The sequence below is a fragment of the Nothobranchius furzeri genome, chromosome 16 (genome assembly GCF_043380555.1).
Source record: "Nothobranchius furzeri strain GRZ-AD chromosome 16, NfurGRZ-RIMD1, whole genome shotgun sequence".
Taxonomy (NCBI): Eukaryota; Metazoa; Chordata; class Actinopteri; order Cyprinodontiformes; family Nothobranchiidae; genus Nothobranchius; species Nothobranchius furzeri.
Window position 1 is genome coordinate 31,081,341 of NC_091756.1, and position 15,000 is coordinate 31,096,340.

Genomic DNA, 15,000 nt, shown 5'->3' on the forward strand with positions numbered 1-15,000 from the left:
CTGGATAACCTTTATGTATTCTAGGATGTATTTATCCGTGTGTGTGTGTGTGTGTGTGTGTGTGTGTGTGTGTGTGTGTGTGTGTGTGTGTGTGTGTGTGTGTGTGTGTAAAGCTGTAAATGTTTCTCACCACTGGGCTCTCCATGATGCCTTTGAGGAAGAGGAGATCCAGGTCGTTGGCTGTGGTGGAGCTCGTGCTGTCACTCAGTGTGTCCAGAGCCTGGTGCATGGCTGCACACAAACCAGGGAAGTTATTATTCTAACAGACTTATTTAAAAGTTAGGAAACAGAAAATGCATTTATTGCAGAAGCACGAGGGGAGCTGCATCATTTCCTTTCCCAAGCAATTTTATCTCTGTCAGTCATAAGTCTGCCAGACTCACAGTATCTCTCTCCCATAACTCCCAACTTACTCCTTCCCTCCCACACACACACACCCACACACACACCCACACACACACACACACACACACACACACACCCACACACACACACACACACACACACACACACACACACACACACACACACACACACACACACACACACACACACACACACACACAACAATAACACAGCTGCTGAAGCTGCCATTAGAACAAACATTTAAACACTTTTCTTCGGTTTACAGCATCATCTTTCAGCACCATTATTATTTCATCAGTCAGCAGGAGACGTTGACAATGTTTTTCAGGCACATGAATCAGCCTCACAGATAAACTCACAAAGGCACGCATGCACCTTTACCTCCAAGATGTGAAATCAAACCCACCTCATTACTCAAAAGGACAACCAATCAATGAGCACGAGCCAGGCGGTGTCAACAACTCAATGAAGGTCAGACAGGTTTGAGTCCGGCTTCAAAGACTATCTCCAGACTCTAAATATGACTCAGCGAGCGGATCCACCACCAGAGCAGACACGACTATCAGGAGAGAAGGCTTTCTTGTTAATGCGGAGAATTTGTCTGCTGTAATTTACATAACAGACGGTGAAGTCGTCCGAGCTAACAATACAGCACCCTTAATGTTTATGACAAAGACGTAGTGGTGGTCCAACGCTACAGCCAATGACCAACTTTATAGGACTCATCTCCTGAAAAGGCCCCACAGAATCCTAAAAACCGATCCTGCTTTCGTCTGGAGTTAAAAGGTCGTGTCTGAAGGTTTTGTTGTCTTGGTTTTAGCTACACTTGAACACAGGTGTTGAAGGTTGTTCCAAACATCTGGAGAACTAACTACCGATTTTCTGTGGATGTAGGCTTCTTCACGTCCTTCTGTCTCTTCATGTGATCCCATGACTCCATGGTGCCGAGATCAGGCCTCTGTGGGGGCCGGACCATCACGTTCACGACTTCTGGTTCTTCTTTACACTGAAGACAGTTCTGATGACTTTGGACGTATGTTTGGGGTCACTCACTTTGCATTTTGTATCTATCCATCCATCAATTTTCATCCGCTTATCCGGAGTTGGGTCGTGGGGCAGTAGCCTAAGTCAAGAGCATTTTGTAAATAGATAAAAAATAAACAATCATTACTGATATTTCTGAAAGCATTTGTTCACACCTGCCTTAAATGTTTGCACATTACTGTAGCTGCCAAAAATAAAACTATCCCTGGAGTGAAGCCTTGTTTAAAGGGTTGCACCACTTCCTGTTTCCTCTGGTATTAAATAAAACTGGATTCACACTTGCAGCACAAGAATGATTCTCAATAGTCAGCTTCAGTCCCACTAAATAAGATGGTGTATGCACAAACAATAATCGTTCTTCAGTACGTAACTTGGATTTTGAAAGCATTTCAAATATATTTGGAATGTTATAAACAGCAAAGACTTACCATTTTGGGAGTATGCTAAAAATAAGATCCCTAATGAGATCTCCCACATCAGTCATCACCCAGTGTGTCGTCTATCCTAACACTGATTATGAAAAGTGGATTAAACTATGACAACATGATTCTTCTTCTCCTCTTTCTTCTGGTCTCCCTCTAGATTTCACTCAGCTGGAGAGCTGCCCGATTTCATGCCTAGCAAAAATGATCAGAGCAGCAGGCTGGGTTTACAGGTGCTGCATAATTCTGTTTAATCACCACAACTGCTCGCTGATGTTGTTGCCCCCACAACACCACTGGGTTGGTCTCAGCTTTACCAAGTCCTGTGTGGAGGATTTATATCTCTGCTGAGGTGAAAGCTCAAGATGAAGTGAGTGGTTTTTCATGTTTCTGCAGCAGCTGGAGAACACGGCGTGAAAGCATGTCCCGCGGACTGGGACTACTGGAATGTAACAATATTAACAACAACCAGAAGGATGCTCTCTGAAGGTTTTGCTTTGTTTTCTATGGCTGAATAATTAAACTCAATATTTAGCACCATGCAGAAAATCACTTAACACCACATAAAACAAAATGACAAAACTGATTATTAATATTATTTGGTCACATTTCACTTAGCAAGAGTCTCTGATTTTATTTTTTGTCCTTCTAATTAACACCCACCCACCACCCCTGTTTAAACTCAAATGTTCCTTGGCAGATTGAGGGCAAAACACACTGACATCATATGACATATGTCACAACTAGTGTCCACCTTTCTCATCTCATCATTTGATCCCTTGTGAAGACCCAAAAACCTGTGCACATGACATCATGCATCAAGGGGTCTATAGGGCCAGATGTGGCAGGTTTCTGATGAAAGTACTGATCCTGATATTCCATCTGGATGCTTTAAGGCCAGAAGGATTTCTGACAATAACCTAAGGAGCAGTTTCTTTAAAGTAGGAGTAACACCATGGGTGGAGACTTATTTCAACCAGACTTCCTGGTAGAAAAATACCAGGGAAAAAGGCATCGCCCGGAGGGCAGAGAGAGCAGCACTGAGGCAATGATTAGCAGAACCCCCGTCAACCCCCCATGAGCGCTCTCTTACCCTAACCCTAATCTATACAGGTTATCAGCAAAAGAAAAGATGATTTATGTGTTTCTCGCACTTTAAACGGAGATTAGGCATTTTGGCTTGCTTTTAGCACCCCCTAGTGTCCATTTGTAGAACCAAAGGCAAAACCTTAATAACCTTAACACCTTACAGCTGAAATGTCTCCCCAGCCTTCCTCTACAGGAGTGATTCATTACTAATTAAACAAATTAGTTGTGTTGATGATCTAAACATGCAGGAAATCTGCTGGAAGCAGACTGCAGCGCCTGGTATGTAAGCATTTTTTCAAAATCCCAACAGACCGTACCAGCATTTCTGAAGTTGCAAGTGGAATATTCTGGCCACAAGGGGGCGATAGGAGCTGGGTGGCCTTTCATTAACCCTGTAAAGCACGTGTCAGACACAAGGCCCGCGGGCCAAATGTGGCCTGTCACATCATTTTATGTGGCCTGCGAGAGATTCAAGTGTCTTAAAATAGGTCTATGCCTCTTCAAAGCACATATTGGCTATTAACTACATTTCCCATAATGCATGGTGATTGTGTTCCCAGTGCATTGACTTGCCACAAGGTCGCAGTGTATCCACTTCCATGTTTAATTAATGCAACAAGTGAAAATAAATGTCCACACATCATCCCAAAATGTCCAGGAAGAGAAAGATTGATGCAGAAGGAAGGTATTTCAACAAAGATGGAACATGTGATGCTTCAAGGAGAAAAACCGGTATGTCTTTACAGTCATTAGCGTCCATGCTACTAGCATCAGTATCTGCAGTGTTACCTCCTCTGCCTCGGACAAACTGAAAACACTCCTCTTACTGAGCACCGACTTTACTCAGCCATTTTGAACTTTGAAGGCCAGAAATGGATTTTAACAGCTCAGTAATCTGTTTGAGGCTGAAATAGAAGACGCACCGACCAACTTCCAGACCGAGATGGTTTAACTCCAGTTTAGCGACACTCTCAAGTCACTATGACTCTGTGGCTGCTGCAGCTTTTATCCCCCTCCCCGACACAACTGTGTGGTCCAGATGCTCTCCAAGTCCAGCAGCACAAACCTGTGTGAACAACTGTTTCTCACTGATGAACTCCTTCCTCAGCTCAGAGCCCAACCCCACAGGTGCAGGTCTGGCTGGAACAGGTGAGCATCACAGGAAATCAGAGTGGAGAAAACTGGGATTGAATTATTTTGGTTTTATTAACCTTTTCTGCTCCAAAGCATGAAAGTTAATAGGTGAGATATTGCATTTTCATTTAAGAGAATTACTATTTTTTATTTATGTTGTTGGCCTGTGAAAAAAGATTTCACCTACTTAAAAACAGGAAAGATTACAGATAGAAGAATAGAATAGAAATAAAATAGAAAATCCCTTTATCGTCCCTCAGTGGGGAAAGCTTGGTGTCTCAGCAGCAATAACATTCATTACAGGAGCAACAAAGGAGAGTAAAAAATAAAGAATAAACAAGAGAACATAAAATAGAAACACTTAAAAGATTCAAAAGATAAACAAATAAGAAGAAATGCTGAATATATACAGATTTTAAAAAATAAAATATTTTAAATTAATTGACACATAAGTAAGGAATACCACTGATGCGCTTTATTTAAAATCGACTTGCTCGTGTGTAATTTGGTTATTCCACATTCAGTGTTACTGCAAAAATAATTTTCTTTCCAAATGAAAAGGTTCAACCGTTCATATCTGTAGATTAAGGAAAATGTGCACATTTACTGTCACTTTTTAAAAAATATTGAGTTTGGCCCACGACTTCATCCCAGTTTTTCATTTTGGCCCAGTGTGAATTTGAGTTCAACACCCCTGCTGTAAAGGGTCATTTTAGCACCTACTGGCTCAAGAAAACGGTGTAAAAATATTAAAAAGTTGCTAAATATCCTTTAAATGCGTGAACTCTGGATATTAATCATCACCACACCAGGAGCTAGATGTTAACTTATTTAGACAGAAGGTGGAGAGTATTAGTGCGACCTTCACCAGTCTATTAGAGGAAAAGATTATTAAAAATCAAGTTTGACCTCCTTGGCTCTCGTTTTTTAATTTTTATATAAGCATCCATAACAGTTTACAATCAGATGCTACCTTCTGTTTTCAGAAGCAAAACTAAGAGAAGTCAGATTGCGACACAATCTTTATTTCCCTGTTTTTAAACTTCATAGCGTCCCTTTTAGCACTCGGGTGGAATATTTCATCTTGTTCACCAGCGGCGTGAAAGCAATCTTCCCTGAACAGCAAGAGTCAAACTACAATTTTTCCTCATCGCTAACAGTCTTTATCTTCCTTCTGCTCACGCCTAATATCCGCCGTAAAGTTGTATTTGCGTAATAGCATGCCTGGATTTACTTTTCATCCACTTTGCCTTTACAGGTGAGACGAAAGTCATTTTTCACTTGACTGGGTCTGAATTGCCTATCCGACATGGAGAAACTCGATATCGTTTGAGAACTTTCATCCTGCAGGTGAAGACTCAAGAGCACAAAGAGAGAGCAGGTGTGCAGACAGACTTGACCTACATGTCCTGCAATTTCATACGGAGATGGAGTCGCATCTGAAGGAAGAAGATTACAACTGAAAGATGCTGCATGAAAAACAGAGATTTTTAGCATGTTTTAGCTTTCTGCATCAACTCTCAGTGAACCACAAATGACTTTTTCTATTTCCCGATGATGGCAGACAGCATGTAATTACATGAAAATTAAATTAAAGGTAGTTTTTTGTGTGAAAGGCTCATCTGAGAGCCTGTTCGCCCCAAAGGAGGGTTACAATTAAACTCAATGTCACAAATGCAGCCAGACAATCTGACCCGATAGTGTTTGTGGTTAGAGCATGGCAGGGTGCACGAACCTCTTAGCCGACACTTAGTGAAGGTTGCTCTGTTGCTATGGAGCAGAGGTTGGATAAACATGGGAGAAGATGCACAGGGGAGCTGAGGGAGGCGGGCACATGGAAGGGGAGATGTGGGAGAAGCGGTTGTGTTGTTTCTCCACGTCGAGTCCTCGGGGAGCATTAAAACAAACAACAGCAGACGACTCTCTCTGCTTCCAGTTCCTGGGATGGAAGAACCATCTGGGCAGCTCAACTTATTAGGAAACTGTAGAAAGTTGAAACCTAAGTTTGTGACCTTTTTAGTATTCACAATTAACTTACGCTCCTAAAATAATAGAATGAAAACAACTATTTGTTCTTTTCTTGCTTTCCCTACAAAAATGAACAGTAAGCCTTTGCTTTGGTCTCTTTTCTCTTCTTGCCACCAACATGCATCCTGGAGGCTCCAATCCCAACTGGACAGCTCTGCACATGGTCCTTCATCTCCACTCCACTCTCAACATGACAGAAATGACCCCACCCCCAGAGAATTCTAATCGAGCCAATTAGCACTGAGCAGCATACGTCACACACCTTGACCCTCAGTTTCTCATAAACAACGAAGATGGTGTCACAAGCGTCGCCAGACGGCATTTTTGACCACAGCTAAAAAAACTACAGCATCACAGCACGCATTTCTGCCATTTTTCTGATTGGTTATGTTTGAGCTGGCTAGTCCCGCCCCTTGTGTGCCTCTCTGCCTGTGAGTAATCAGACTAGTTCTCTGTGTAGACCTAAACAGAGGACGAGTCTGGCAGGCCAGGCTACTGATTTTGATGGTTATATGTTACGAAGCCGCTAACATTGTTCAACAACAGGGCATCATTTGATTCATTACAACATTTGGATGGATAATTCCAGAGATTAATGGTAAAACTACACATTGTCTCTTCACAACAGTAAAATCAGAGCTACACTTCAGCTGCGACAAACCAAGTTTGTTTCTTTGATTTAATGAAATCCTTTGCAACACTGATTGACCTTGAACGTGTCCGAAAACAATCATCATTACAGTTTTAAAGCTCTGGAACAGCCAGAACTGCACATTTAGAGTGGTGGGTATAGGTCTGTTCAGTATTACAGTAAAACATATAAAAGATGATAGTCTGTGGTGTGGATCAGACCTGATGATTTATTTATAGCAGAAGAAAAAGATGAATTCGCCTCTAAATTAGGAGATACATGATTCTTTCCAACCTGAAGCCCTTTGTTAATGCAGACAACGCTGCAAAGTATCCATTAAAAGAAATGCAGCACACAGTTGAGCTGCTTTACCTGTGATAAATTCACGATTATTAAATCAACCCTGTCTTCACACAAACTGGTTTATGAGGATAAGTTAGGAGGATGCTCTGATCACATAAATCAGGCTGCAGTCCCATGATGCTCATATGGAAAACGTTTCACATGGAAACATTGTGATTCTGCCTGACTCTGTTGGAGTTGTTGGAGTTCTCAGTCGGAGTGACCTGAAGCTCATGTTTAAGCCTCTGCTCACTCCAAACTGACGACAGTTGTCAGCGGATTTGATGAACGTATTTGTTCAGTGAAGCCTGAGAGGACTGCTACTTGAATAACCCCGACTAGGAATCGATTGGAGAATTTTGTGATGCCAAGAAGCCGGTCATATAAAGACAGTTTTGCTGTTGCAGAGCTGAAACTCTCAGCAGTTTGGAGACGGGGTGGGGCACAAACACAGATGGTGACTTTTCAAACATTGATTTGAATAAGAGTAAAAGAGAGGCAGCTCACACTGTTTCTCTGTCAGCGTTCTAAATAATTAATTTCCTACCTGTTGTAAATAGCTTCATGAACAGCCTCTGTATGGAGAAATAGGATTAAAGAGTTCATCTAAGCTCTGCCAACACACAAGAGTGCTGTTGCCATGGTAAAGCAGATCCAATCTCCTAAAAGTCACAGTAGTTCATGCAAATGTTAAATCATGAACATTTACATGATACACGTCATTGCTAAAAGGACTAGGTTAATCATTTTCTACCAGAAAGCTTTCAGTCTCAAACCCCTCGGTGATCATTTGGGGAAACTCTTGTTGCCTCTAGCTGCTTGCTAAATGTTTATAAAACACATTTCAAGTAAATAAGAGAGACAACAATGGTAAGATCCATAATCACCGTTCATAAGAACTCCTGGTGCAGTGGTTTTAGTTGAGTTCAGACAAGCCTTTAGCTCAGGTGTAGGGAACCGTGGTCCTGGAGAGCCACTATCCAGCATGTTTTAGTTGTTTCCCTGCTCAGCAGCTCATCAGGCTCTGTAGATGCCTGTCAATCACCTGCTGATTAAAATCAGGTGTGTTGAATCTGAGAAAATGCTAAAACGTGCTGGACAGCAGCTCTCTAGGACCGGCGTTTCCTACCCCTGCATTAGATTCTCCTGGAGGACCTTTCTCCAAGCTGAGGTCATTCATGATGCTATTTATAGCAAACAAAATAAGGATTCATAACTTTTACAAACACATTTCAAAATATCCGAAGAATTCCTTCAAACTACAACTTGAAATGTTTTTGCAAATCCATTAGTCAGGCTGGAAGAACTGCCTTATGGATGCTGATAAAGAAAAACATGCTTTTTGATGATGATCACCCTGGAGATGACGCTTGTTGCACCAGCTGACATTTTGCAAATCGACAGCAGCCACTAGTTCACCTCATCTGCTTGGCGACACTCACCCTGAACCCTGTCAACTCGCACAGCAAAGTTCATCATCTTTAGTAACTTTTACTCAACACACACTCTCCATCCAGCAGCATATGACAGTCAAGACCACCAAGGTGTGATGCGAATGACATAACTGCAAGTGTCGCCACATTATCAAACACTCCTCAGCCAGAACAGAATTAAATTGTTCAATTCTCTTGAAAGCGTGCGATTACCTTTGACAACCAGCCCCACTAACGCACGGCGCTCAATAATCCATCATCTGGGTTTGAACACCGCTTCATTAGTTCCCCTGACTGAATCAGGCTTTCAGGGCCAGAAAGGCCCTGAGAACGAGAGCAACACAAAGGCTGTGAGTTTAAACGTGCTCTTAGCTGATCCCAACTTACACACCCTGAATACACACTTCTCCCAATCTTTATCCAACTCACTCACACTGAACTGGTAGACAGTTTAAGGTGATTTCCTCATAGCTGTCACTGCTGTCCTGTCAAGCTACACTACAAAGCAGAGCATGTTTAGCAACACTATCCTAAATGGTACGCAGTGGCCTTGGGAGTGATGATGCTTGTATGCTTGTCTCGTTTAGCCCGACAGCATCACGTAGCATTTTTACTCCGACCCCTGCAGATGGCATCCAAAGGAATCTGTGAACGCATGAGTTTATGGACTTAGGCACCCCCATGGCTCGTCAAAGCTCTTACATTATTCTGAGGAATGCAACACCATCCAATATGAATGAGAACTATGCATTATGCATGGGGTATATGGGAACTTCCCATGCTTACAAACAAATATGATCATTCACACAGACATATGTAGACTTGTTTTCCTCTTCTTTAAATCATTAGTTCCTTTTCTGGTTTAATCTGAGCTACTCTTATACCTGTTATGAGTGGTTTTCTCAGCATCTTGGTGTATTTTTACATCAGTCGTTCTGTGTGCTGTCTCACATTCCAGTGCATCTCATGCTACCCTCAGTCCTAATCCGTCTCTGCTTGTATTCATCACACTGGTCCTTCAGGTGCAGGTGCAATGCAAATTCAAAGCGTCACCCAAGCACCAGCTTAAAAGGAAGCCTCTACTTGGAAATTTGACAAAGGTTTCTAGCATGTATTAGTTTTCAGAGCCATCAGCCGGCAGGTAGGAGCCTCTGTTCTTACCTTCTGCATCCAGCTTCATATCCTTTCCCTCCAAGGAGTTGGCTGAGTCGCCGTCCCCCAGAGAGAGCCTTCCAAATGGGCTGCCAGCCATGCTGAACAACACCTCACTACCGGGCACACACACTCACAGTAACACAACCCAGTGGTGGTAGGAGACGCGGTCTGAGGGATCTTGTCTCACTGTCACCGATTCTCTCCTCCTCCTGCCAAAACAGCTCCTCGCTCTCGACCTCCTCTCTACCTGCTCTTGACATGAATGTGTAGAAGCTGCGCCTGGCTGAGCGCCGCCTCCTCTGCATGAATGAAAAGGTAACGGGAGCAAGCTGGGAGCTTGAGTAAAGAAAGGATGTGGGGTGGGCGAGCAAGAGGAGGAAGTATTGTGCTTCTTGAGGAGGAGGAAGAGAATAAGGCAGGTACATTTTCTCTACAGGTTTCTTAGCAGGGTTAAACTGGGAGAGATGGCAGAGAATGGGACTGTGGGGCGATGGGGTAGAATCTGCATTAAGAGGGAAAATTATGCAAATTTGTTACGGGTAAGTTGTTTTTGCTTTATTTTGCAGTTATAGCCAGAACATACGTGCTGTTCAACCTCGCACTGGTGCAGGCAGCAGGCTGCGTCTCTGTTCACATACTTGCTGCTACACAGCATGGCACTGCATGTAGTACTGGAGGATTCCACTAGGGGGCCCAGCAGAGTACTCAGACCGGAAAGAGAGCCGGGTTTGTGGGTACCATTGGTCCTCAACCTCTCAAAATCCAATAATGGCGTAAATTAATCCATCCCAATCCATGCTGATTCATCCACTCGCTTCTAGATAGCATCCATCTTTTGTGCCAAAGCATGAATCTCAGCCAAAGTTCCAAGCTTACGACTCATCTCGACAATTACATGAGTCTGTGCACTCACAGCGCGGTGTAATCCATCCCTGAGCTCCAGGAAAGAGCCAACATTCCTCGACAGCTCGTTAATTTTCCCGTAAATCAGGTAACCTCCCAGGCCAAAAAGCAGGAAACCTGACACCATCACCATGAATATCCAGACTTCTTCAGAATCCTCTACAGACAATTGAGAGAGAAAGATCAGGTTCCACTGTTTCCAGGAGTCCATGATATGCCCAACTGGATATGTCCCGGAGGGGCACCCGGGGGCCCCTTCTCCCGTTCTCATCGTTGAAAAAATTTTGTCAATCCTGTTGAGAGACCAGCTGACCAGGTCCATTTTTTATAATTTCCAGTTTCCAGAAAAAATGCAGAAGCGCTGTGCACACAAAGACAGACAAAGAGTCTTGGGGATAAGATAGGGAGGAGAGGAGGAAAAAAGCGTCTGTACTCTCCAAGAGCCGGAAGACTCTATTCATTATTTCCAACTATTACTTTAAAAACACTATGATGTTAAAATGCTCAGACACTAGCAATCAACCTAAAACCTAGTTAGGTATGGGTTTGACATAACAGGAGAAAAAATGCATAATTTCATATGCTAATTTTGCCTTATTAAGAAAAAAATTAACTAATTTCCCTCTGGGATTAATAAAGTATCTTTGATTTGATTTTGATTTGATACTCTTTCAAAAGCAGTAGCAGAAAAATAGTCCCTCACTAGCGGGAGTCTAAGATAATCTAGATAGGGGCTATGGTGGCACAGGAGTTAAGTGCTCGCCTCGCAATCGGAAGGTCGCAGGTTCGAGACCCGCTCAGTCTGTCGCTGTCGTTGTGTCCTTGGGCAAGACACTTAACCCACATTGCCTGCTGGTGGTGGTCGGAGGGACCGGTGGCGCCAGTGCTCGGCAGCCTCGCCTCTGTCAGTACGCCCCAGGGCAGCTGTGGCTACATTGTGGCTCATCCCCACCAGTGTGTGAATGTGTGTGTGAATGGGTGAATGACTGATTGTGTTGTAAAGCGCCTTGGGGGGTTCCAGGACTCTAGAAGGCGCTATATCAAATGCAGGCCATTTACCATTTAGATCAAGACTGGTATCTTCATTGTCACATAAAAGTGATATGATCCTGTCTTTTTCATCCCATCTGAATTGTAAATACTGTCCTACAAGACAGGACATGTACCTGGACACGGTATCAGATCAATACCTAATCCTACTCTTGGTATCAGGGCATTCATAAGAAATAACTTTAACAACACCAAATGTGCTACACATAAATCCATTAAATACATCTAAATTACAATAAAAATATTACAAATTAAAATAATAATAATAATATTGTAATAATAAAATTACAACATAAATGTATGTATATATATTATATATATTACAGTATAATCGCTGATATGAGCCAATACTGTTAGACTCCAGCCATGTTTGCCTTGTTAGCTCCACGGTGTGTGACCCATGTGATCTTCAGTAGATGCAATTACATCATCATACATTTAGTTTAACATGATAGATTTATTTTTCTCTGGACAAGAAATAAATGATATGGCCCATCTCTAGATGAAATTTAAATAATATTACATAAATTATAAATACAATATAATACTATCGATCGGCTCCAAAGAGGTTCTGGCAAACTGTCCGGCGCCTCAGGAGAGGAAGGCAGCAACTCGCTCACACTGTTTACAGTGGGGATGGGGAGCTGCTGACGTCAACTGAGGCTATAGTCGGACGGTGGAAGGAATACTTTGAGGAGCTCCTCAATCCCACCAATGCGCATTCCGAGGAGGAACCAGAGCTGGGAGGCCTGGGGATGGACTGTCCGATCTCGGGGGCAGAAGTTGCTGAGGTAGTCAAACAACTACACAGCGGCGGAGCCCCGGGGGCGGATGAGGTTCGTCCTGGGTATCTCAAGGCAATGGATGTTGTAGGGCTGTCATGGTTGACACGTCTCTACAACATTGCGTGGTCATCGGGGGCAGTTCCTAGGGAGTGGCAGACCGGGGTGGTGGTCCCCATCTTTAAGAAGGGTGACCTGAGGGTGTGTTCCAACTATAGGGGGATCACACTCCTCAGCCTCCCTGGAAAGGTCTACTCCAAGGTACTGGAGAGGAGGGTCCGATCGATAGTTGAATCTCAGATAGAGGAGGAGCAATGTGGTTTTCGTCCTGGCCGTGGAACTGTGGACCAGCTCTATACCCTTGCAAGGGTGATGGAGGGGGCATGGGAGTTTGCCCAACCAATCCACATGTGCTTTGTGGATTTGGAGAAGGCTTATGACCGTGTCCCCAGGGGCACCCTGTGGGGGACGCTCCAGGAGTATGGGGTGGGTGGCTTTCTGTTAAGGGCCATTCAGTCCCTTTACCAGAGGAGCGTGAGTTTGGTCCGCATAGCCGGTAGTAAGTCGGACCTGTTCCCAGTGAGGGTTGGACTCCACCAGGGCTGCCCTTTGTCACCGGTTCTGTTCATCACTTTTATGGACAGAATTTCTAGACGCAGCCGTGGTGTGGAGTGTGTCGAGTTTGGTGGCAGGAGAATCTCGTCTCTGCTTTTTGCGGATGATGTGGTCCTCCTAGCTTCATCCAGCTCTGACCTTCAGCTCTTGCTGGGTAGGTTCGCGGCCGAATGTGAAGCGGCTGGGATGAGGATCAGCACCTCCAAATCTGAGACCATGGTTCTCGACCGGAAAAGGGTGGCTTGCCACCTCCGGGTCGGGGGAGAGGTCCTACCTCAAGTGGAGGAGTTTAAGTATCTCGGGGTCTTGTTCACGAGTGAGGGTAGGAGGGATCGGGAGATCGACAGGCGGATTGGTTCGGCGTCTGCAGTGATGCGGACGCTGAGCCGATCTGTCGTGGGGAAGAGGGAGCTGAGCCAGAAAGCCAGGCTCTCGATTTACCGGTCAATCTACGTCCCAATCCTCACCTATGGTCATGAGCTTTGGGTAATGACCGAAAGAACGAGATCGCGGATACAAGCGGCTGAAATGAGTTTCCTCCGTAGGGTGGCCGGGCTCAGCCTTAGAGATAGGGTGAGGAGCTCGGACATTCGGGAGGGACTCGGAGTAGAACCGCTGCTCCTCCGGATCGAAAGGAGCCAGTTGAGGTGGTTTGGGCATCTGGTCAGGATGCCTCCTGGACGCCTCCCCGGGGAGGTGTTTCGGGCATGTCCTGCCGGCAGAAGGCCCCCGGGTCGACCCAGGACACGTTGGAGAGGTTACATCTCCAATCTGGTCCGGGAACGCCTTGGGGTCCTGCCGGAGGAGCTGGTGGACAAGGCCGGGGAGAGGACGGCCTGGAGCTCCCTAGTTGGGATGCTGCCCCCGCGACCCGGACCCGGATAAGCGGAGGAAGACGAGACGAGACGAGACGAGATAAATTATAAATATATAATAAAGTGCCTGTGGGACATTTGATACACCTCTAGCTCTCAACTGTGTGTGTGTGTGTGTGTGTGTGTGTGTGTGTGTGTGTGTGTGTGTGTGTGTGTGTGTGTGTGTGTGTGTGTGTGTGTGTGTGTGTGTGTGTGTGTGTGTGTGTGTGTTAGCAGACAGCTGTACCGGTGTTTCTAAAACTCAGACTGGTAGAGAATGGGCACTAAGGTTAAAGTTTGACAATAATCAATAAATTTTTATTCATTTAATCTACTGATTTATGTATAATTTCTCAAGACAGCTTGAAGTGAGTTAACTTGTAAACATTGTACAGGAGGAAAAATATCAAGATATATATCGTATATCGGAATTCAGCTAAAATATATTGAGATATAAGTTTTGGTCCATATCGCCCAGCCCTAAATCCACGCTATCAATGTTATTAATATTATTGGTGTATTTATAAATATGTAGGAAAACACCCATTGGCCTAAATCTGTCTGTCTAGTGAGACACAGAGAGAGAGAGATGATTTCATGTTGTATTACAATCATATCATTAGTTGTAGTCACATCTACATTAGCTTCATTGTGTAACTTCCCATTTAGACCAAAATAAATCTTAATCTGCTAGTATGATGGATTTGCGGTTGCAGCTGCCTCTGCTGAGTGAAGCTTCTCAACCCGAGGCTCATCTATAGTAGTCCTGGCTGTCACCAGCTCAGCTCAGAAGTAACACAGCATCAGATGACCTCACAGATGACTTTGCATTAAGAAAATGGGGGTGTGTTTGCAAAATGCCTCTTCCATTTTTGAAAGAGGCTCATTTAATCTGTGCTTAAGTTGTAAATTTAAATGGACCCCCCGATATTTTTCAAAGGGGAGTACCAGCACTAATGTTTTTCCACTTCAAGCACTGCTTTGTATTGAACAGGATGAGCCCCACATCGGAAAGCGTAGCCTGGCGGAACGTGGGAAATGAAGTCATGGAGCAAAATTAACTGAGACCAGCAACAGGTCAGTCTGCCATGTTGCTCCTGCTTAGTCTGCCTCCTGAGAGTAATTTGTGTGGTAAAATAAAGGAATGTCAGT

The 15,000-nt window shown here is 44.1% G+C and overlaps 1 protein-coding gene across 3 annotated transcripts in view; it reads right to left on the minus strand.

Annotated features, from left to right (window-relative positions):
- mpp2b (MAGUK p55 scaffold protein 2b) overlaps positions 1–15,000 on the minus strand; it is a 76,286-nt gene that overhangs the window by 21,608 nt on the left and 39,678 nt on the right. The window contains exons 1-2 of one of the 3 annotated variants that reach the window (XM_054749109.2): positions 9,651–9,944; positions 131–231 (exon numbers count right to left, since the gene is read on the minus strand). In XM_054749109.2, coding sequence (XP_054605084.1) covers positions 131–231; positions 9,651–9,741 — 192 coding nt within the window. In that variant the 5' untranslated portion in view covers positions 9,742–9,944. Of the gene's footprint in view, positions 1–130; positions 232–9,650; positions 9,945–15,000 lie in introns of those variants that run through there. The other 2 variants (XM_015963490.3, XM_015963491.3) reach the window with 2 other exon arrangements.